Source organism: Plecotus auritus, assembly GCF_963455305.1.
Source record: "Plecotus auritus genome assembly, chromosome: 6".
In the NCBI taxonomy this organism is placed as follows: Eukaryota; Metazoa; Chordata; class Mammalia; order Chiroptera; family Vespertilionidae; genus Plecotus; species Plecotus auritus.
Window position 1 is genome coordinate 19,566,156 of NC_137773.1, and position 21,550 is coordinate 19,587,705.

Consider the following 21,550-nt stretch of genomic DNA (forward strand, 5'->3'; position numbering starts at 1 on the left):
TCCTGCTTTGGGGCATTTATTTAAGTTGTTCATTTTGCATAGAATGTAATTAGTCTACCCAGGTCTGACCTGGTTTCATGATGTCTAGAAATTTTACAGGTCTATTATTTGTGGTTTACAGACCCTACCCAGTTGCCCTCAATACCTACAATCTCATGCTCTTTAATGAGAAGGATATTTTCCTGCAGTAGTGGTTTCCTTCTGTGAAAGTGCTTTGGACCAACGATTGTCCCTTCAAGATGGATGTACCTGAGTCTCACTGAGGTCCTACTGGTAAATGGAGCCTTCATCTACTGTTGTTTCCCTTGTATTTCAGATGCCTTGTTTCTTTTAATCTCATAATGATGCTATGAGATAGACATTATTCTCCTCATTTTACAGATAGGGAATGGTGTCAGAGAGGCTAAGAACCACCGAATGGTAAAGGATGGGGTCAGGTGCTGGACCTAGGTCTGGCTGACCCTAAGTCTTGTGTGCCTTAGTTCTCTGCTCCTTTGCCTTGCTTGTGGCCTCTAGCTACATGACATCTCTACCACCTCCACTCCAATGTCTCATTTTCTCTCTTTTGTGACAGTTTTTAATAGACCACCTATTCCATTAATTGTTCCCCATATACCGTCTACTATTTATCAAGTCTCTAAGGAGGGGTCACAAAGGGCATCAGGTTGGAATCTCACCTACTCCTAATCAATTAATAACAAGACTGTAAGGTCCTTGCAGGAGCAGCTTTTAGAGAACCTGGCACAGACTGGCATGTGTAAAGGGTCTAACTCAATGCAAGAGCTTTGAAGTTTCCACCAATAAAGAAATGTGATTTCTCAGGGATCTGTAGAAAGCTGAGCCATGTTCTGAATTTCCCTGACTTACGTTCAGTTAAGCAGTTGCCCTGGCTGCCTATAATCTCATGCTCTTTAATGAGAAGGATATTTTAAGGACAGTAGTTGTTCCCTTTTGTGAATGTGCCTTGGGACAAGGGGTGTCCCTACCCGGAAGAACTCCTTAGTGGATCCTGCTTCCAGTGTCCCGTATGCGATTTCTGTCTGCTTCGCTAGGTCCTCTGCACTCTCGATGGGCGACACCATTCTCTCCACAGTCAAGAAGGCAGCCAGGTTGGCTGTGTATGAGGAGATGATGATCAAAGTGAAGAACCACCAGACACCACCAACGATACGGCCGGACAGGGACCTGAAGGCCAAAGGGAGGAGGTGTCAGAAGCACAGACATCAATTACAGAGGCTATGTGGAGGGGCTGAGGGCCAGCCTGAGCCCCATCAGCAGAGCTGTCAAGCCCTATTACACCCTTCTTCTTGGTCAGCAAGATGTGAGACTTTAAATGTCAGAGAGATCTCCTCTGCATTTTGTTCCTGATTGCAGATAAGGACCTGTGGAGTTGCTGTCCTTCAGGGGTGATAAAGCCCCTCAGGTATATATTCACACTCATTTTAACACATACATATATGTCAAGACACATACCAGCAAAGACACAGATATATCAACACTTGCCCCCCAAATCACAAATAACACGCAAACCTTCTGCTAAATGCAGTGACATACTAGTATACACCAAATGTTTGTGCATACATATATGAATAAAAATGTATTTATATACAGGATGCACATATTTGATTATGTCCAGAAATGTTTTCAGACTGCTTTTTTTAAAAAAAATATATTTTATTGATTTTTTACAGAGAGGAAAGGAGAGGGATAGAGAGCTAGAAACATCGATGAGAGAGAAACATCGATCAGCTGCCTCCTGCACACCTCCCACTGGGGATGTGCCCGCAACCAAGGTACATGCCCTTGACCGGAATCGAACCTGGGACCCTTCAGTCCGCAGGCCGACGCTCTATCCACTGAGCCAAACCGGTTTCGGCCAGACTGCTTTTTTATTATTGGCTGGCAAAGGTTGCCAAAATGATGGACTAGAAGAAGGGAAGGGAGGACATACTGGAAATAAATGAGAACAACAGTACTCCAGCTGCTTTGGAGAATGTCACTATTGAGTGGAGGCACATTTCCCCCCACTATTATAGAGAAAGAGAATTTGGCCAAAATAAAAGACAAAGGATATTTTGTTCTGGATCAAATAGCCAAAATGACAATTATACATAAGGTGCGAAGTTTATCCTTAATCTTCTTAGAATGCAATTCTTCTCTCTTAATGCCTAATACTATGAGCTCCATGAGAATAACAGAACCTTTTGGTTCTTTTGTGCAGTGCTGTATCTCCAGCACAGAACACACAGTAGGCCTCAATAACAAGTGAATGCATGAATGCTGCTGCCCCTCTCTTAACCTGGCAGCTCTATTCTCACTGGATTCTAGAGACCAGGAATAGTTTTCAGAGCCAGGAGAATCCAAACCTGCTTAGGACCCAGGACGTCTGGAGTCATGGCCTTGAGCCAAGTCTTCAGGAGGCTACCTTCTCTTCCAATTACTGAACTGAGAGACCCAGCTGAGGTGTCCCAAGTTTGGGATTATCTAGTGAAGTTCAAAGGCCTCCCAAGAAAGTTCCAAGCCTATGGCTCCTTCCCTGTTCTCCTTGAATTAATAGACATCTTCGAGGCGGTGAGACAACTTACCCTTTATGGTATTCCCCACATTCCCACTTACCTAATTAAGAGACCAAAGAAAGAGTCTTTTGCTTAACAGCCAGCAAGTCTCATCCACAGAATACCTGGAGAGATGGGGTAGAAGCTTTTCCAACTGGGACATGATTTCAGTGCTTCGTTTGCATCTGATCCACAAGATGAGAACTTGAGTAATTGACAATCTCCCACCCTCAGGTCAGACCTAGTACAGGCAATGCTGGGCCTCCATTCAATAACTCTGCATTTTCCCAGCTCCACACCAGAGGCAGGGGTGTGGAGTTATTAGAGGCCAGTTCTGGGAATGAGAGCCTTTGCTTTTTCACTAAGCAGCCACATAACCTTGGCCAGTTGCCTGCCCAGCTAGGTCTCAGTCTTCTTCCTCTGTATAATCAGTGAGACTAACCCTACTTCCTATGAGAAATCTAAACTTTCAGAACTAGAAGGGCTCTTAGTCCATTCTTTTCCTTTAACTGACACTAGCTATTGGAATTAAAATGGTAGAGGGGAAAGCACTGTGAAAAGTGCTATTGAATTATAAGACATTATTTTTATGATGATTATTCTCCTAGGGAAGCACAGGGCAAAGCAGTACTTTTCTTAGTAGGGAAAGGACAGATGTGATCTGAATGCCTTGGAGGTCTGCCTAGTCACCTGAATTTTATTAGTCTCATAACTTGGCATAGCTATTCCCAAAACTCCCCAGGTAATTGAGGAATCCCTTATGTTTCTCCAGAATTGGCCACAATGTAGATAGTTGTTGGACCCATTACTTGAATTTCATGTGTAGCTCTGTATATGGGAAAGGGATGAATAGCTGCATCTTGCAACTGAAAGAATAGCAGTGAAGAGATGTAAAGCAACTTTCCCAGGGTCACACAGTGAGGCGGTGGCAGAGCAGGGAGTAGGAACCAGGACTTCATGTTTCCTGTCTCGCACTGTATCTGCTACAGAACATTTCCTTCCTCACCAAGTTATGATTCATTCATGGATGGGCATGGACTTCTTCAACTCATGCCACCTCTGTGATGTTGCTTCACAGCCAACACTCACTTCTTGCAAAGCTCAGTGGAACCTTCGGGAACCATAGAAAGCAGTCTCACCACCAACATCTCCACAGACTTGGAAACCTGTTTGTATTTGTATTCTACCACTGCATAACAAATCACCACAAATGTAGAGGCTTCCAACAACACTCATTTATTATCTCATAGTTCTACAGGTCAGAGGTCTGGGTTAGGGTGTCTAGATTCTCTGCTCATGTGATGTCTTGGAGTCCTTTTGCAAGTTCACTGGTTGGTTGCAGAATTCATCCTCTTGTGCTTGTGGGATTGAGGTCATAGTTTCTTTTCTGGCTGCTAGCCAGCAGCTGCTTTCAGCTTCTAGAGGCTGTCTGCATTCCTCATTACATGCCCCCTGCATCTTCAAGCCAGCAAGTGTGGTAAATCCCTCTTGTTCTTTGAATCTCTCTGAATTCCAGTAGCTGGAGAAAACTCTGCTTTTAAAGGGCTCATCTCATTGGGTCAGGCCCACCTGGATAATCTCTGTTAATCTTAAAGTCAACTGACTTGGGACTCTACGTCTGTAAAATCTTTTCACAGCAGTACCTAGCTTAGTATTTGAATATCTGAGACAGAATCTTTAGAAATCTTTGTACCATACTATTGATTCACTCATTTTACAAGCAGGCATTGTTGGGCATTTGGGAGATAAAAGTGATACAGCAAAGTCTCTCCCTTCCATGGAAAAAAATGGGAGATACAGCAAAGTCTCTCCCTTATGGCTGTGGGTGCTGCCATATAGTGATTAAAACATAGGTTTTGGGGTCAGATACCCTGATTTTTTGTAAAGTGCTTAGCACAGTGTTTGGTGCACAGTAAGCACCCACTAAAGCAATCATCACTACCTTATAAAAATATCTTCAATGGTAATTATAGTCCTACTAGAGGCTCGATGCATGAAAATTCATGCACTGGAGGGGGGGGTCTCTCAGCCTGGCCTGCCCCCTCTCACAGTCCAGGAGCCCTCAGGGGCAGGAGGTGACCCGGTGATCAGGGGAAGGTGACACCCCCATCACACCTCTGCTGCTGCCAATGCCAGCAGCACAAGCCTTGGCCAGCCCTGGTTACCTGAGCCTTGGGTGGCCCTGGGCAGCTGGGCACCTGCCACCTGAGGTTTGCCTGCGCTTCAGGCTGGCCCTGGGCAGCTGGGCAGCCAACATCTGAGGCTTGCCTGTGCCTCGGGTGTTGGCTAGGCAGCTGCATCCAATGCTTGCCTGCACCTTGGGCTGGCCCTGGGCAGCTGGGGGGCTGAGGGGACTGGGGGACAATGGGCCCGGCCTTGTCGCGTGCCTGCCACCCTGGGCCCGGCCTTGTTGCGTGCCTGCCACTCCGGGGGGCTGAGGGAACTGGGCACCACCATCTTGTGGCTGTGGGCACCACCATCTGTGAGGGTGGGGCAGTCAATTAGCATATTCCCTTCTTATTGGCTGTGGGTGCCGCCATCTTTGCAACAGTGTGAGGGTCAATTAGCATATTCCCTCTTTATTAGATAGGATCTTAATTATGTGACAGGTAAGAAAGCAGTATTAATGGAACACAGAGGGCTTGCTAATCACCCTGCTGGCAGAGGGCAGGAAAAGTTACCAGAGGAGGAAAAACTTGTGCTAAGTTTTGAAGGCTGAGTAGGAGATTGCCAAACAGAATAGGTGTAAGGGTGGGAGAAGGTAGACAGAGAGGTAAAAAGGAGGAGGTGAGGAAGATATCATCTTCTCTGTAAACTTCCCACCCTTTGCTAACAGAGCACTGAGCAACCCCTTCTGTTTTCCTATTACACCATGATCATTCTATTAAAAATTTAACCACTCTGCTGTAATGATTTAAGGTGGTACTATGATTATTCCTTATGGTACTTATTGATTAACAATGATGATGATGATGGATTGAACTAAGGCAAAATCCACAGAAATTGGGAGGGCAGGCTGACAGAAGAGGTGATGATATCAAAGTGATTTGGTAATCCATGGGAGTAGGGGCTGTAGGAGAGGATAATGCTCAAATGACAGTTCATGCGTGCCTTCTGGGTGAATTAATTCTGACATAGTCTTGGGACTTACTAGTAGATGCTAGCTGCAAGCTGTCTCTTCTTGCAAATGATGTTTTTGTCTTTGTTAATTAGAGGAAATTTGTTAACTACATGCATTTTGATAATAATTTTGATAACTAAATGTATCATTAAATGCATACTTGATGCTAATAGAAGATAGTAAGGATCTGATTGGACCATCCTCTGGGTTCTGACAGTTAGGCATTTCCTGTATTGGGCATGGATTAGGAATCACTCCTGGTCTTTAAATATATATTTCAAACCTCTCAGTTTGAAGTTCTTGCTCCAACTTCCAGGGGTTGGCAAACTTGCAAAAGGCCAGGTAATAAATCTTCCAGGCTTTGCGGGCCTTACAGTCTCTGTTCTACTACTTGTCCCTGCTATTGCAGTGTGAAACCAGCCATGGACCCTACATGAACACATACACACAGCTGTGTTCCAATAAAACTTTAATTACAAAAACAGACAGTAGACTGGATTTGGCCTGTGGGCCATAGTTTTGTGACTCCTGCCCTCAATTCTACTGTGAATCGCACTTTCGATTTAAGCTAACGTGCAACAGTAGTCAAGAAATTTTTAAAACTCATTTATCTAGTTATTAGTACCTCCACAAAAACACCTGGATAAAATATTACAATGATTCATTTGACAGTTACTTTTGGGTATCCTCAGGGAGAAAAAATAGAGGGCATTGGTCAAGAGAATGGGCTTATGGGTCAGATAAAACATGATGGAGTCCTGCCTTGTCACTTATTGGTTGTATGACTTTGGGAAAGTCACTATATCTCTTTGTGCTTGTTTCTTGACAAAGTGGGGGTAATATTACTAATTTAAAAGGTATTCTCAAGAATTAAAAGAAATTACATATGAAGCATGTAACACGTGCTGACAGAGTGAGCATTTCAGGATGGAGGCATGCAGACAGTGTGAGGAGCAATTGTGTGGCTGCAGGTGGGGGAGCAGGCACTATGGCCAGGGCCTTCAGAAAAGCAGGTACTTGGGGTTGGTGTAGGGAGTGAGAGGTTATTAGACAGTAGTCAACATTTGATCCCATCAACCTCCTCTCCAGGACATCTTTGACAAGGATGTGGGTTTGGACATTTCTTATTTCAAAAGCATGTCCTGTCATCCTCAAGAGGAAGGGGCCAGAAGGGAGACCCCTCCTGTGTGTCTCCATTTAACTGAGCTCAAGAGGCCACAGAGCTCAACTTAATTCCTTTTGTTTTCTGCTTCAAATGGCTGTTGTAAAAGAAAGTAGTGGAAACAGAGGTGTGAAGCTCAGATGGCCTGCCTCTAAATTTCTGGGAGGAAAAAAGTCCATTTTGACTAATTACTGAGATGAGCTATATTCAGAGAAGAGAGGTTCGTAGACCAGGGTAAACAGCTCTGACCAGCTGCAACAGTTCAACTGATGAGGCCACTTCATCCAAGATGCTGTGTCTGGGTGGCAAATCATCTTATTTGTCACCAGCTGCAAATCACTCCATGCTTCCCTGGTAGAGCTGGAGTGATTCATTTTAATTGTAGCAGGTGGGAGACACTGGACTCGGATAGTGAGTCCAAGGGGTGGGGAGCTAGGGGCTGGACAACAAGGTCTAAGGAAACCCTAGTCATTTGTAAGCAAGTGTGCTGCTCTTGCATTTGCAGAGCTATGTTTCAAAGAAGGATAGTCTTTTGTTCTTATTCCTTCTTTCCCCCTTTAACTAAAGTTATGACACTGAAAAAAAAAGGATGCAGATCAATTCATTCATTTTTTAAAATTTACTAATTCTTTGATTCACTCTCTAAGCTTTGGTTTCCACACCTGAAAATGGAGATAATGAATTCCATCTCATGAATTGTGAAAATTCAGTAAGTCATGTCTGGCACTTAGTACAGGCACAGGAGAGCTCAAAATGTCACCTGTGGTGATGATGTCAATTTCTTTTGAAAACACTCTTCTTAACTTCTCAATTCCCTCCTGCCTTGCAGGTTCATCCTTCTTAGTCTTCTTTGCTGGTTCTTCCTTTCTGCTTAATCTCAAGCTCTTGTGTCCAGAACTCAGGCTTCAGCCCATCCCTATCTACAATCTTGCCCTAGATCAGTGGTCGGCAAACTCATTAGTCAACAGAGCGGCAAACCGCGGCTCGCGAGCAGCAGTTTGCCGACCACTGCCCTAGATGATCTGCTCCAGTCCCACAACCTTTAAAAGTAGATGCTGGCAACTCCCAAATTTAGATTTCTAGTCTTTGAACTATAAACACATGTATCCCACTGCCTACTTGACACCTCAAACCTGAAATATCCAAAACAAAATTCTTAATGAGCTCCCACCCAAAAGCCCACATAAATACAAAATGACTTACTCTTCTCCATCTTCCCACCACTGTCCAGCCTGCTTTTTAAACCAAACACCAGAGAGACACTTCTGACTTGTCCCTTTCCATCAGCCTCACATCCAGTCCATCAAATCTAATCATCTCCATCATCCCAAATAACATTCTAGATACTGGATATTAGTATCATATTTCCTTGCTTCTTCTTTTGTCCTTGTACAACCCACATTCACACAATAGCCAGAGGTATATTTTAAAACTGTAAATAGGATCATGTTGTTCTCCAGCCCACTTAAAATCTGTCACACTTAGAAAATCAATTCAAATGCCCTACCAAGGTCAACCTGATATGACCCACCTCTAATCTCTTGTCCTGTATTTCCTGCTCTGCCTATGTTCCAGCCTCATTAGCCTTCTTGCACTTCCAAGAACACTCCAAATTCTTTCCCAAGCATCACTTACCCACAGTTCCTAGACACAAAGGAATAGTTGGCACCATATTGGTGTTAAAAATGGGACTTTCTCCACATATATTTTTGGGTTTAAGTTCTTAGAAGAAGCCACTATCTTTTTATAGCTAGCTGTCTATTGGCTAGCCCACAATTCCAAAACATATGGTTTCCTTGTATCCAGAGCCCTCCCCAGAGCTCCTACAATTTGCTGATCCACCAGATAGTTTCAGAAGTGAGGTGGGTTCTAAGGGCCTGGGGCCCTGCCTCTGTGGGCAGGTGAGGGCCTGGGTTGTCACCTGTGGTCCAACATAACTGGTATTTGAAGTCCTTAGAGTTGGCAGCATATTTAAATGTGGGATGTTGTGGGCTTTTAGAAAAAGAGACTCCCAACCGTCAGCAAATGGGAGATAAAGTAACCATGCGTGCTTTAACTAATGTTTGGTTAGCTCCAGCACAAGACATGTATTAAAATGAGCTATTTTACTTAAAATAGCCAATTAAAATCTCCATTTACCAGGTAGTTTTTCATTCTACCCAGTTTCCTGCACACTCAGTCCTCCCTTCCACATATCTCCAACCAGGCTACCAGGGCAGCCCTGGAAGCAGAGAACTGTTTCTCTTCTTTGCCTCCCCCCTCCTCACCCTCCCCCTGCAATCATTTCATAAAAGGGACACTCAGCTCTTTCTGAGGCTGCTGTCTCTTCCATAACTGTATGATTTGGGACAAGTTATTTCATATCTCTGAGCCACAGTATCATCTATCTGTGAAATGGGGATAATAAGAACAACCTAAAACCATTGCTGTGAGGATGAACTGTATTGTGTTTAGCAGAATACATGGACTAGAGAAAATAACTGTTAGAAACAGCTGTTACTATTCAGAAATGAAAGATGATGTGGAACGTTTTCTGTACATTAAGTGAGAAAAAGTAAGTTATAAAACAGACTAGACTACATGACCCTATTTGAAAACACAGATTTGGCAGAGATAAATGTCTGGAAGTATGTAAGCTAAGATATTATAGAAGTAATCTAGCTGGCTGGATTATGGGCTTTCTTTCTTTTCCATCTTCTATTTTTTTTATTTTCTAAATGAATACATATAATATTTATAATATGTAGAAAACCTAGAACATAATGGTTAAATTATGGACCGTGGAATCCCGCAACCTGGGTTCAAACCCCAGCTTCTCTTACTGACTGTGTGACCTTGGAAAAGTGGCTTAGATTCTCTAATTTTCAGCTCACTTATCTATAAAATGAAGATAATAGCAATACCTCCTCATACCAGCTAAGTATTATTGTTCTTTCATCACTAACTTGCTGAGTGGCAAGGAGTTAGGAAGAGGGAGGGAAAGGATTGGTGTAGACAGAGGTTGAGGGAAAGTCTCTCTGAGATGAGAGGGTGATGTTTAAGCTTAGAGCTGAAGGTTGAGAATGATCTAGACATGTGAAGAATCTGGAGGAGCAACATTCTAGACAGAGGAAACAGGAAGAGCAAAGGTTCTGGGGGCAGGAAGAGGCTTTGTGTGTTCAAGGTCATTGATAGCTTAAGGTGATTCTAGAGATAGAGGCAGAGTGTCTGAAGCCAGGGCATGAACCCTGGATTTAATATAGCTTCAGTGCCACCTCCTCTGAGAAGCCTAACTGGCTGCTTCTTCCTACCTTATTTCTCTGCACCCACCTTTTTTCCCCATCAGCACCACTCCTTATTCTGCTGTTTTTCATGGTTATTACTACAGTAAATTATTATATCATTAAGGAATTTTAGATTTCTTCATAATTCCCTAGAACCTAATGCATTCTCCATGTTTGTTGAGTAAGTATGAAACTCCATAAATAAGCAATTTGCAATGCTTTTTTTCCTGAGCTTTCTATACAGGAAAATGTTTCTTAAGCTAATTATTAGCAAAAACATAATTGTATGAGGAATCATTTATTCTATGAGTTAAACTCACTGTTGTTTTTATTAGTCATTCAATGCTATGGCCACATTCACCTTCCCTGACCATTCAAATACTTTCATTTGTGAACACCTCTTATCTTCTTGCTTCTCCATGTATGTCCTTAGATATTCTTCCTGAATTCAAAGTTTATTTCAGATGACATTGTCTCCAAGAAGATTTTCCCAACCCATTAAGCCTGGTGCAATATCTTCCAAGGCAGCACTTTTTCTCCCCTTTACTAGGTATTATATTTATTTAAACTCTAGGTTGTATGAGGGTTTGTTTTCTCTTTATTAAATTCTATGCCCGGTCAGTGTGGCTCAGTGGTTGGTCCTCCATACTATTTTCTATGAACCAGGAGGTCACTATTCGATTCCTGGTCAGGGCACATGCCCAGGTTTCAGGCTTGATCCCCAGTGTGGAGCATGCAGAAGGCAACCAATCAATGATTCTCTCTCATCATTAATGTTTCTATCTCTCTCTCCCTCTCTCTCTCAGAAATCAATAAAAATAGCTTTTAAAAAATTCTATATGCTGTGATAACAAAAGATTCCCAAATCTTTGCTTAAAACCATCAGGTATGTTTCTTTCTTTTTTAATAAATTGTTTTGTTATAACAAGAACACAACTTGAGACCTACCCTCTTAACAAATTAAGTGTATAATACGATATTGTTAACTATAGTCACAATGTTGTGCAGCTTATCTCTGGAACTTATTCCTCTTGCTTAACTGAAACTTAATGCCCATTGATTACCATATATCTTCAAGGTTCATCCATGTGGTTGCATGTTGCAGAATTTTCTTCTTTCTAAAGGCTGAATAATATTCTATTACATGTATATGCCACACTTTCTGTATCTACTTATCCATGATGGCTATCTAGATTGTTATTTATCATGGCTATTATGGATAGCACAGCAATGAGCATGGGAATGTTACTATATCTTTGAGATCCTGACTTCAATTCTTTTGGATAAATATACAAGAATAGGATAGCTAGATTACATGATAATTTCATTTTTAATTTTTTGAGATCCTCCATACTATTTTCTATAGTAGTTACACCATTTTGCATTCCCACAAACATTGTACAAGGGTTCCAATTTCTCCACAGCCTTAGCAACACTTGTCTTCTTTTCAGGTATATTTCTTGCTTATGCCACATGTACAGCTTGGTTGGGGCTATTTTCTCTTCATTCTCCCATTGGGGTCAAGACTGACAAAGCAGCTGTCACCTGGAACATCCCCAGTTGCATACTGGCTCTTAAAGCTTCTTCCCAGTAGTGACACATGTCACTTCTGTTTATATTTCATCAACCAGATGAAATAAAATGACAACACATAGTATCAGTATGGAAAGGGACAAGCAATACTATCCTGGGCACAAGAGGAGGAGAGCTGGGTGTATCCAGTGGACAGAATTCATGGCAACCACAGGTTCTTACAACAATGCCCTGGGAAGAAGTTTTTACTACAGTTCCAATTTTATAGATGAAGAGCTTGAGATTCAGAAAGGATGGTGATTGGCCACATGTTTTATAAGTAACATGGTTGGAATCAGGACCCAACTGTCCTTTCATCCCTGTGGCAACTCTGTCAGAGGCTGTTATGAGCCTAACACTGGACTGGGGATGCAATAGAAAAGAAGCTTGCTCCAGTTACCACCTCATATTTATTGTCTACTACTGTTTTCTGGTCTTCCAGCCCTCCACATCTGCCTCCCTTCTCTCTCTCAGCCTCATGGGCTACCTGTTTTTAGAGTTGTCCTCCCCCACCCTGTACAACTAGATTACAAACAACTGGAGGGCAAGGGTAAGATTTCAACTTTGATTTATTCACAACCCCTAATGTATTAGGCACACAGCAAATGTTCCTTGGATTGAACACAAAACTGCAAATGAAATTCAGTTAGATGCCAAACGTTTGTTCTCTGCTTATATCCCCCTGTGCGTTCCCAAACAAGTGTATTAATAGGGATTTGCATGTGCAATGCCAGTTTATTAGAGAGAATATTAGCTATCCACATATACTTGAAAAAGATATTAATAAGATCATCAAGAATATACTTCATAAATCACTCTGAAAATTGCCAAAGTAATTTCTTAATCTCTCCTTTTTTTCTTACAAGTGATTCCACGTCTCCCAGTGACTTATACTAAATAGACAGTTCTAATTAACCGTCATGAAAACTCAAGCTTATGAAGCTAAGGCAGATTAAAAATGAATTTTCCAGAGATGTGGTAAAACTTCATCCCATAAGGGATGTCACGTGTCTCACTGTTTGGGTTTAGGGGAGAAAGGGAAGCCTGTGGGAAGGAGGATGGAGCCATGCAGATTTGGAGGGGAGAACATTTGTCTTGCGCACCTGTCTGACCTCCGGGGGCCTAGCAGATCACTTGTTATTTTCTGAATGTGTGCTCTTGACCTAGTGGGAATGTTAGGAAAGGGCCTGCATTATTTTACATCTCACAGCTCTGGGTTCTGACATAACTTGAAGCTGAACCCTGGCCCAGACTGGGAATGCAGTTTGTCCTCAGTGCAGGGAGTTAAGGAGTCAGTCTTGAGTCAGCTTTGATGCTGCCACTCATTACCATTTATTCAATAGATATTTACCAACTATTTTCTGTGTAATGGGCCTGTGCTGTCGATACTTCCTAGGCTTACCAGAGGAAGGACTTCTAAGCTGAGGCCTGAAGGAGTTCACCAGGGAGAGGTGTTATGGGCAGAGAAAATAACAGGAATCAAAGATGTGGGAATAAAAGATAAAAATGTTCTCCCAGTGGAGAAAGAGCAGAGGAATATAGGAGCCTTGGTGGGGAGGCTGCGAGTGGTGGGAAATGAGGCTGGGGAGGAGGCCATGCAGGGTTCTGCATTACTGCCAGGAGTCGGTTGCAGAAAAGCAATGAAGGGTGCAAAGCAGGAGGTGACACGGGCCAATACACATATTTTGTGAAAACACTCTATATAATGGAGGATGGTTGGGGTGATGTGGCAATAAGAATGGAGGCATGGAGACAAAAAAGCAATATTGAGGAGCCCAGATCAGAGGTGATGAGTACCTGGACCATGTACATGGTAGCTGCTAGGGTGGACAAAAAGTAAACAGACTTAAGTAGATTTAGGAGGTAGAATCTCCATTTGAAGATTGGTTGGCTATGAGGGTGAAGGAGAGGGTTTCATTTTTATTTATTTATTTTTGTTTTGTTTTGTTAATCCTCACCTGAGGATATTTTTCCATTGATTTTTAGAGAGAGTGCAAGGGAGGGGGAGAGATAGATAGATAGATAGATAGATAGATAGATAGATAGAAACATTAATGTGAGAGAGGCACATTGAGACACAGCGATTGGTTACCTCCCGCACATGCCCTGACCAGGGCTGGGGATCAAACAACCTGCAACTGAGGTATGTGCCCTTGACCAGAAATTGAATCCAGGACCCTTCAGTCCACAGGCCGATGCTCTATCCACTGAGCCAAGCTGTCTAGGGCAGGGCTCCATTTTTTGCACCATTGGGTTCTGACTATTTCATGCCAGACATTTTAAAATGCTTATATTTGTTCATCACCTCATGCTATGAGAGAAGTAACATGCAGTTCCATTTTATGTATGGAAAAGCTGAAAATTTGGCAAGGTTAGATGTCTAACACACAGCAAGTCTGAATACAGAGTTGACCTTTAAGCCCTAGGCTATCCTGTATCTCTAGCCTTATCTTCCAGGTTTCTGGTTGGGGTATCTCAGAAGAGAATGGTGACATTTGCTGAGATGGGGAACACTAGGAAAAGCAAATATTCTAGTAGAAACTTTTCCATAATTTCTGGTGTAGCAACAGCTACGGCACAGACCTGCACAATGACATCTACAACCTTGCAGGGATGTCTACCGTTTCCTCCTGCATCCTGTCTGGATGGGCACTCGGCCTGAGTCTCTGTTCCCGGTGAGCTAGATTTGCCCTGTTCCTGTTGCTCAACCTGTTCAGTTTCCTGGTGGGCTGGGGGCCCCTGTGTATACCCTTCTTTTAGCTTTTTAGCCATAACATTTAAATTAGTAATGAAAATTTTTTGGGAAATGAGAAATGGGGTAGGCCCCAGTAGGGAGAAAAATGCCCAAGATAAAGGAGGGGGAGAGATACCTGGTATATTAAAGCAGTCGACTGGGGAGCAGCTTTGTTAACCATGGACAAGGTCCCTACTTCATTTCAAGTCTGTTTCCCCATCTGTACGTAAAACACAAGAGAGGGAATAATGCTTGCCTGCCTCATAGTTGCTGCAAAGATAAAATGCAATAATAGATTACTGTATTTTGAAAATCAGTACACTGCTTCCAAATGAGAGGACTTAAACTTCTGATATCATGAGGTAGAATCAGAAACACAAGTGCTAGAAAGTACCTTGGGGATCATCAAGGTCATAATGATTAGTTTACAGGTGAGGGAAATCATGCTGAAGCTCAGAGAGATTAAGTGGCTTTTCCCAAAGTCACCCTCAAAATTAATGTTGGAGCTAGGTTTAGAAGGCAAAGCCCCCATCCTAAGCTGAAGGTTTTATCTGCTCTATTGCTTTGGAAGGATAACATAGCAATTGACCCCTGTGGGTTCTGGAGTCAGATCAATGAAGTTTGATCTCCCAGCTTTGCCACTCATTAATTGGTGTAGTCTTGGACAACTTATGTAACACATTTGAACCTCATTTTTTATTATGAAATAGTCATTATTACTAATTCAAAGAGTTGTTAGGATGATTAAATGTGATTAATGCTTACAGATACTGGATAAACAGTGGTAGTGATTATTATTAAGATTAAGATTATATGTTGCATGATTGCTGAACGTCACTATCCTCCCAACTGAAGATCGACCTACTCTAAACTTCAGAGGTTTCCAACCCAGTGCATTCCTTACCTTTATGTGATCTCCTACATAGAGATCAGGCCAAAGAAAAGACCATTTCCTAATGATCCTCAATACTTAGCTCAAGCCTACCCCTAACCAAGATTACCTATCTTAGTTCAAAACCTGGTCAGGAGGCCGTGTGTATACTTTGTTCTAGCCTAGTTGAATATTTTATGCAAATAACTGAGAAAGGTTGGAGAGGGAGACAGAGTTTGATTAATGTAGGATGAAAGGGTCCATTCTCTTTTCTATGGGAAATCCTTATTCAGAGGTATGAAGGGCCTGGATAATTATGAAAACTCAAAAGTGTGATCAAATCTGACTCTAGGGAATTGCACTTTGCACCATTAAAGATAAAACTCAGGATGAGACTCTCAAAGCTAAAGCACCAGAGAAGAATGAAGCTTCTTTGAATCCAGGGATATGTCATTAAAATGAGTTCTGGGTTCAGGCAACCCCAAACCCACAGAGATAATTACAAGGCTGGAGGCTGAGCCTGACTCCTTGATAAACATCAACTAGGAATCTCTACCACAAGGGGTTTAATCACATCTTGATTATATGCAAAAGTCTCTTGCCTCCACCCAGATTCTCTATCCAAACTTGATGCTTGTGAATCTTAATTGAAAGTTTCAGTTTTCTTACTGCTTCCTCTCTTCTCTTATGGCAATGATTGCCAAAGGGCATAATATACTAGCATCTACATATGCAATTCTGATAAGAAGAAATGAAAATTGGAGGTCAGACATTTTATAGAAAGAATTATAGAAATAACCTTTATATTATAGCCCTGTGCCAGTTTATGAAGCACAGTGATTTCCACTAGCTCATAATTCCTGCCACAACCCTGTGTCCAGTTTTCTCCTCTCTTCTTACTTGATCCCAGGGCAGCCTTTCACACAGGTGTTTATGCCATCCTCTGTGATACATCCCTTCACTTGGACACCAGCCTCTCCTGGTTTTCCTCCTCCCTCAATGGCTGTCCCTTCTGCCGGCTCTTCATGACTTGGAACGCTCAGGGGTCCAGGGCTTGGAGCTCTCCTTTTCATTACCAACACTCACCCCCAAGTTAAACTCATACAGTCCTATGGCTTTAAATACTGTATGTTCATGATTCTTAAAATGTTGAAGTCCAGTCTGGACCATCTCCCCCACCTCCAGAGTCATGAGCCTGTTCTGTATTTCCTCTTGGAAGTCTAATAGTCATCTCACGCCTAACATGTTTCAAAATGAACCCTTATTTTTCTCCATTTCACATCTGTTCCTCTATAAATGTTCCCCACCTCAGTAAATGGCATCATCCATTGTAGGATGGTTATCATCCCTGGCCTGTACTCATTAGATTCCAGTAGCCCACCTACCCCAGTTTTGCCAGCCAAATATGTCTCCAAACCCCATCAAATGTCTCTTGGGGGACCAAAACTATAAATTTATCCCTGATTGGGAACCACTGAGTCAGAGAGAAATACTTTAAAAATGTAAATCAGATAAAATTGTTCTCCTGCTCTAAACTTCCCAATGGTGGTCGCCAGGGGCTAGGGGTGGGTGGGATGGAAAGTTACTAATTAACTGGCATAAAATTTCAGTTAAATAAAATGAATAAGCTCTAGAGGTTTCCTATACAACATTGTATCTATAGTAAACAATAATGTGTTGTATACTAAAAATTTGTTAAAGAGGTTAGATCTCATGTTAAGTGAGAATACTTATCACAATCAAATAATAAAAAAAAACATTCCCCACCTCAGTAAATGGCATTATCATTCTTTTAGATACTGAGACCTAAAACATTAACTGCCCTCTATCCCTCACACCCTAGGGTTGTTACAGATAACATAGAGTTGTTACTGACAATGACTGACAGGGCATTTGCTGAAACACCCTTCCCTTGCCTTTTTACTTGGCTAATATACTCTTAGCTTAAATACAACTTCCCCTAGGAAGCCTTTGCTGGCCTATCCCCTCATCTGGTCCAAGCTCCATGCTCCCATAACATCCTGCTCTTCCTCTGACGTAGTACACATCACACATAGTACACATAGTATACATCTCCTGGTTAATGAACTGGTTACTGAACTGTGAACTTGAGGATGGGAACTGTGCCTCACTTATCACTGTATTCTTCCCTTGTGCATAGCACAGGGCTTAGAGCGGAGCATTTCACTAACTCTAAGGTGGACTGACTGGAGTTGCAGAATGAACCTGACCTGTGCTTAAGATAGGGATTTGATATCCAACCTAGTTGGGCTGCTAGAAGCAGATATAACTATGAAATTAGATACTACCATGTCTTAGAATTCCTTCCTTCCTTCCCTCCTTCCTTCCTTCCTTCCTTCCTTCCTTCCTTCCTTCCTTCCTTCCTTCCTTCCTTCCTTCCTTCCTGTTAATCCTCATCCAAGAACATTTTCCCATTGATTTTCAGAAAGAACGGAAGGGAGAGGGAGAGACACACAGAGAGAAACATCGATATGAGAGAGGAACAGATCAGTTGGCTGCCACCTGTATGCAGGTGGGATAGAGTCTGCAACCGAGGCAAATGTGCCCTTGACCAGAATCAAACCTGGGACCCTTCAGTCAGCAGGCTAAGGCTCTATTTACTGAGTCAGACTGGCTAGGGCAGCAATTTTCCTTTCTTATTCAGTAGTTCCACAATTATTCTGGTGAGACATCAAGGACAATCTCTGCTCCTAGGATTGTTAGAGAAATCCTTGGTAAGAGAAACCTTTCATTCAGCCAATACTATGTACTCTGTGAGCATCTACTCTGAGCATCTATCCTGAGCTGGATGCCAGATGCTTTCTGGTGGAGAGGATGTTTCATACACAGGAACTTGTTGTGGAGCTTACATTCCAGCATGGGTGATGGCCATTTAGTGCATAATAGCATAATAAGTTACTTAATTGCTATTGTAAACATTAGGGAAATTGGGGGCAGAGGTGGGAAACTTTCATGTGGAGACAACTTCAAAGCAAAAATCCTGAGTTAAAAAGGCAATGCAAGGTGCATCAGGAATGAAAGGAGGCCAGTGTGGCAGCAGCAGGGCGGGGGGAGGTGGGAGGGGGGTAGAGGAGTGCTCCGAATTGAGGTTGGAGAGACAAGACCCAGAATAGATGGGGCTTTTTCTTTCCTCCCCACCCCAGACCCCTAGAAACTGTTTCCAATGGCGTCACTTTTAGGACACATGCTTCACATTTATTCCTTCTTTAGAATTGTGAACTTGCCATTCTCACTTGAACCAACTTTCTCTCCCCCAACCATGGAAGTCCTATTCATTTTTCAATGTCAAGCTCAGTGCCTTCCTCCACTGTGAAGAACAAGAACTTGAAGAGCCACAGCCAATAAGGAGTGAAGAAAGGCACAGACTGGGGAATACCGAGCAGGTCAGCTTAAATGGGACAAAAGATGCCATTCTAGGGAGGTCACATCAGAATATGGCAGACCTTGACATTTCTAAATGATTTATAAGGGAGACAACATAGTGGACAGTTAAGAACACACACTTTGGAGCTAGTCAGACCTGATTTGAATCTGGGCTCCCTATTTTTATTAGCTGTGTGACCTAGAGCAACTCTTTGATCTCAGTTGTTTGTTTCTAAAGTAGGGATAATTATACCTACTTTATAGGCACAGGGTTGTTACAGATAACATAGAGTTGTTAAGGACTTAAATAGATAATGTATGCAAAAACAGTTATAACAGTGTCACAAACATGGTAAGTGTTAATCAAGTGTTACCATTATTACTATGATCATCATCATCCATCCTCATTCTTCCTTAACTAAATGGTAAGTGCATTAAATGAGATATCATGTAAATTCTAACATAATGTATATCTCATGGTGAATTATTGATAAATGCAAGTTCCCCTCTTTCACAATCTCTTTTTTTCAAATAAGGACCATGCCATTAACTTCTTTGGCAGGCACTTAGTGAGCCCGCAATAGATATTTGTGGAATACTGAATAAAGGTTGTACTCACTACTAATCTTCAGCACTGTGCTATGTACATTGTTGCGGGCTAATGATATTCATTATTGGAGAATCTTTGTATATATATTTTTCAAGATTAGTATGTGATTAGATAGAAATTTTGGGGCCAAATTTACATAAAATACTCTATGATAAGGAGGATTTTAATAGTTAAAAAATAATTGAAATGGCAATTGTTTTTCTTCTCTCATTCGACATGTGACAGGGGATAGGGGAGGCTGGGGGAAGGTCAATGGGGGAAAAAAAGGAGATATATGTACTACTATATGTAATACTTTAAACAATAAAATTAAATTAAAAAAATAATGGAATTACAGGGAAATGAATCTGATTTAACTACAATTGCCCCAATGAAGAGGCTGACCCAAAGGACCCAATGATTAGCAACTGTGGTAATCTGGTGGCTACTGAAGTGGTCATAGGCCCATCAGGTCTTAGTTTAATGTTCCATTTGCTATGGAGGAATAACACTTCTTGAGTCTTTAAAAGCAACTCAAATCTGCTTCATTCACTTGATTTCCCTTGTGAGAGGTAAGATGGCAAAGGAAAATGCTGTAAAACATTTGTCTTTCCAGATTCTTATGAATCCCTTCATATAGGCACTGTGACCCCTGAAAATCAAAAGTGGTACAAGAGGTACAAAGGAGACCCTTATCAAAGAGCAGATTTACTTAAATGCCATACTCCACGATGCAGTTAGATCCAAATTTAATTAGCTTAATTGTTCATATAGCTTTCCTGGAATGGCTCTATCACAGAATAAAGTCCATTTCTATTATCACTTTATTTTAATTGACCATTACAGAAAATAAATAATTTGGTGTCATATGAATAAACACTCTGTTGTCTGCTCTTTATAAGGTAATGAAGTAGCAGTAACACAGTGTAAGATTTCTACAGTAATTTACATGGTTTATATCAGTGGCTCAAAAATACGTTTCACTAAATTTCATTGGTCTGACAAGTAAAAGAACCAGAGGCGAGTTCAGATAACAGGACCCAGAGTCAGGGAACTCACGGGGAGCTCTCCATGGTCCTGGTGCCTGCAACTGGATCCATTTTGTTGCTCTGATTATGTCGTGGATTCCCTCAGCTTCTGCTCTATCTTGTTCACCCTGTGTGTGACAGAACACAAGGCATCCCAGCAAATGTTTTTGTTTTCTTATCGGGGACATTCATAACACCTCTGGACCTCCATGAGTGGCATATGCAATATTAGCGAGGGACTGCTTGGTACAAGGCCCTCTAGTGGAAATGGTTATAGAGATGAGTAAAAATTGGGTTCTGCTCTTAGGGAGCTCACATCCTAGTTGTCAAGAAAAGAGAGGAATTATATAATCACAGAAAATATCCTAAGAAACTATATATATATAGTTTATATATATATGGTTTCTGAGGCAAGAGCTGTCCTAGCAGGTGGAGTAGAGGAGAGCAGGAGAGACTCCACACAGAGAGTGATATTTGAGCTGGTCTGTGGAGAATGAGATGGGGTGGGATAAACTCTCCAGGCAAAGGGATAGGGAGGTGAAATTCAAAGAGAGTCCAGGAGTTTGGAATGCAACAGAACATAAGAGAGGCCAGGATATAGAAGAGGTAGAGACAGAGACATAGAAATAGAGAAATACAGATGGGACTAGAAAAGTAGAAGCCAGACTTTAAAGAACTTTGCCCTCTCCTGAGTCCACTGTAGGTCCTAACATATACATTTGGTAAAACTGATTAATTGAATTGTTTACAGAAGTACTGAAACAAATGTGAGTGTTTTAGAGGTTTCAGCAAATGATTGAATTGTTTGATTTTTGCCAGGACAGTTTTGATTTATTGAGTGTGCGGGGTTTTGTTTTGCGATGACAGAAGGGGAATATTGCTTATTTTATCCTTTTCAAAGCCATAGCATTTCACCATGGTTGACATAAACAGGGGTGGAAAATTCACAAGATGAAACAGAACCAAATTTTGCACAGAACAGTTTTTGCTCTTTGGTTCAAGGCCATGGATGAGTTTGCTTTTTGTGAGAGTTATTTTTATTTTTATCATGTGCAGAGAGATGAGTGATTCATGACTCAGTCAATACCCCTGCTTTAACTGCCACAGCAATCCATTACTTAGTAATAGTCTTAGACTCTACTGGTATAAAACATGCTACCTTAAAAATTTGACCTTTTTTACTTGTTCATCTCTCTTATGGTGTGACAATGCAATCCACAGCTTTCTCCACACATAGAGTTGAAACTAAGAGTCAATAAAAGCCACCATGT

General features: G+C 41.8%; 1 protein-coding gene across 2 annotated transcripts in view; it reads right to left on the reverse strand.

Annotated features, from left to right (window-relative positions):
• The window catches only part of GRIA1 (glutamate ionotropic receptor AMPA type subunit 1), a 267,156-nt gene that overhangs the window by 36,364 nt on the left and 209,242 nt on the right, over positions 1 to 21,550 (reverse strand). For both annotated transcript variants that reach the window (XM_080671958.1, XM_080671959.1), the window contains exon 12: positions 987 to 1,185. In XM_080671958.1, the coding sequence (XP_080528084.1) occupies positions 987 to 1,185 (199 nt within the window). The remainder of the gene's footprint in view (positions 1 to 986; positions 1,186 to 21,550) is intronic.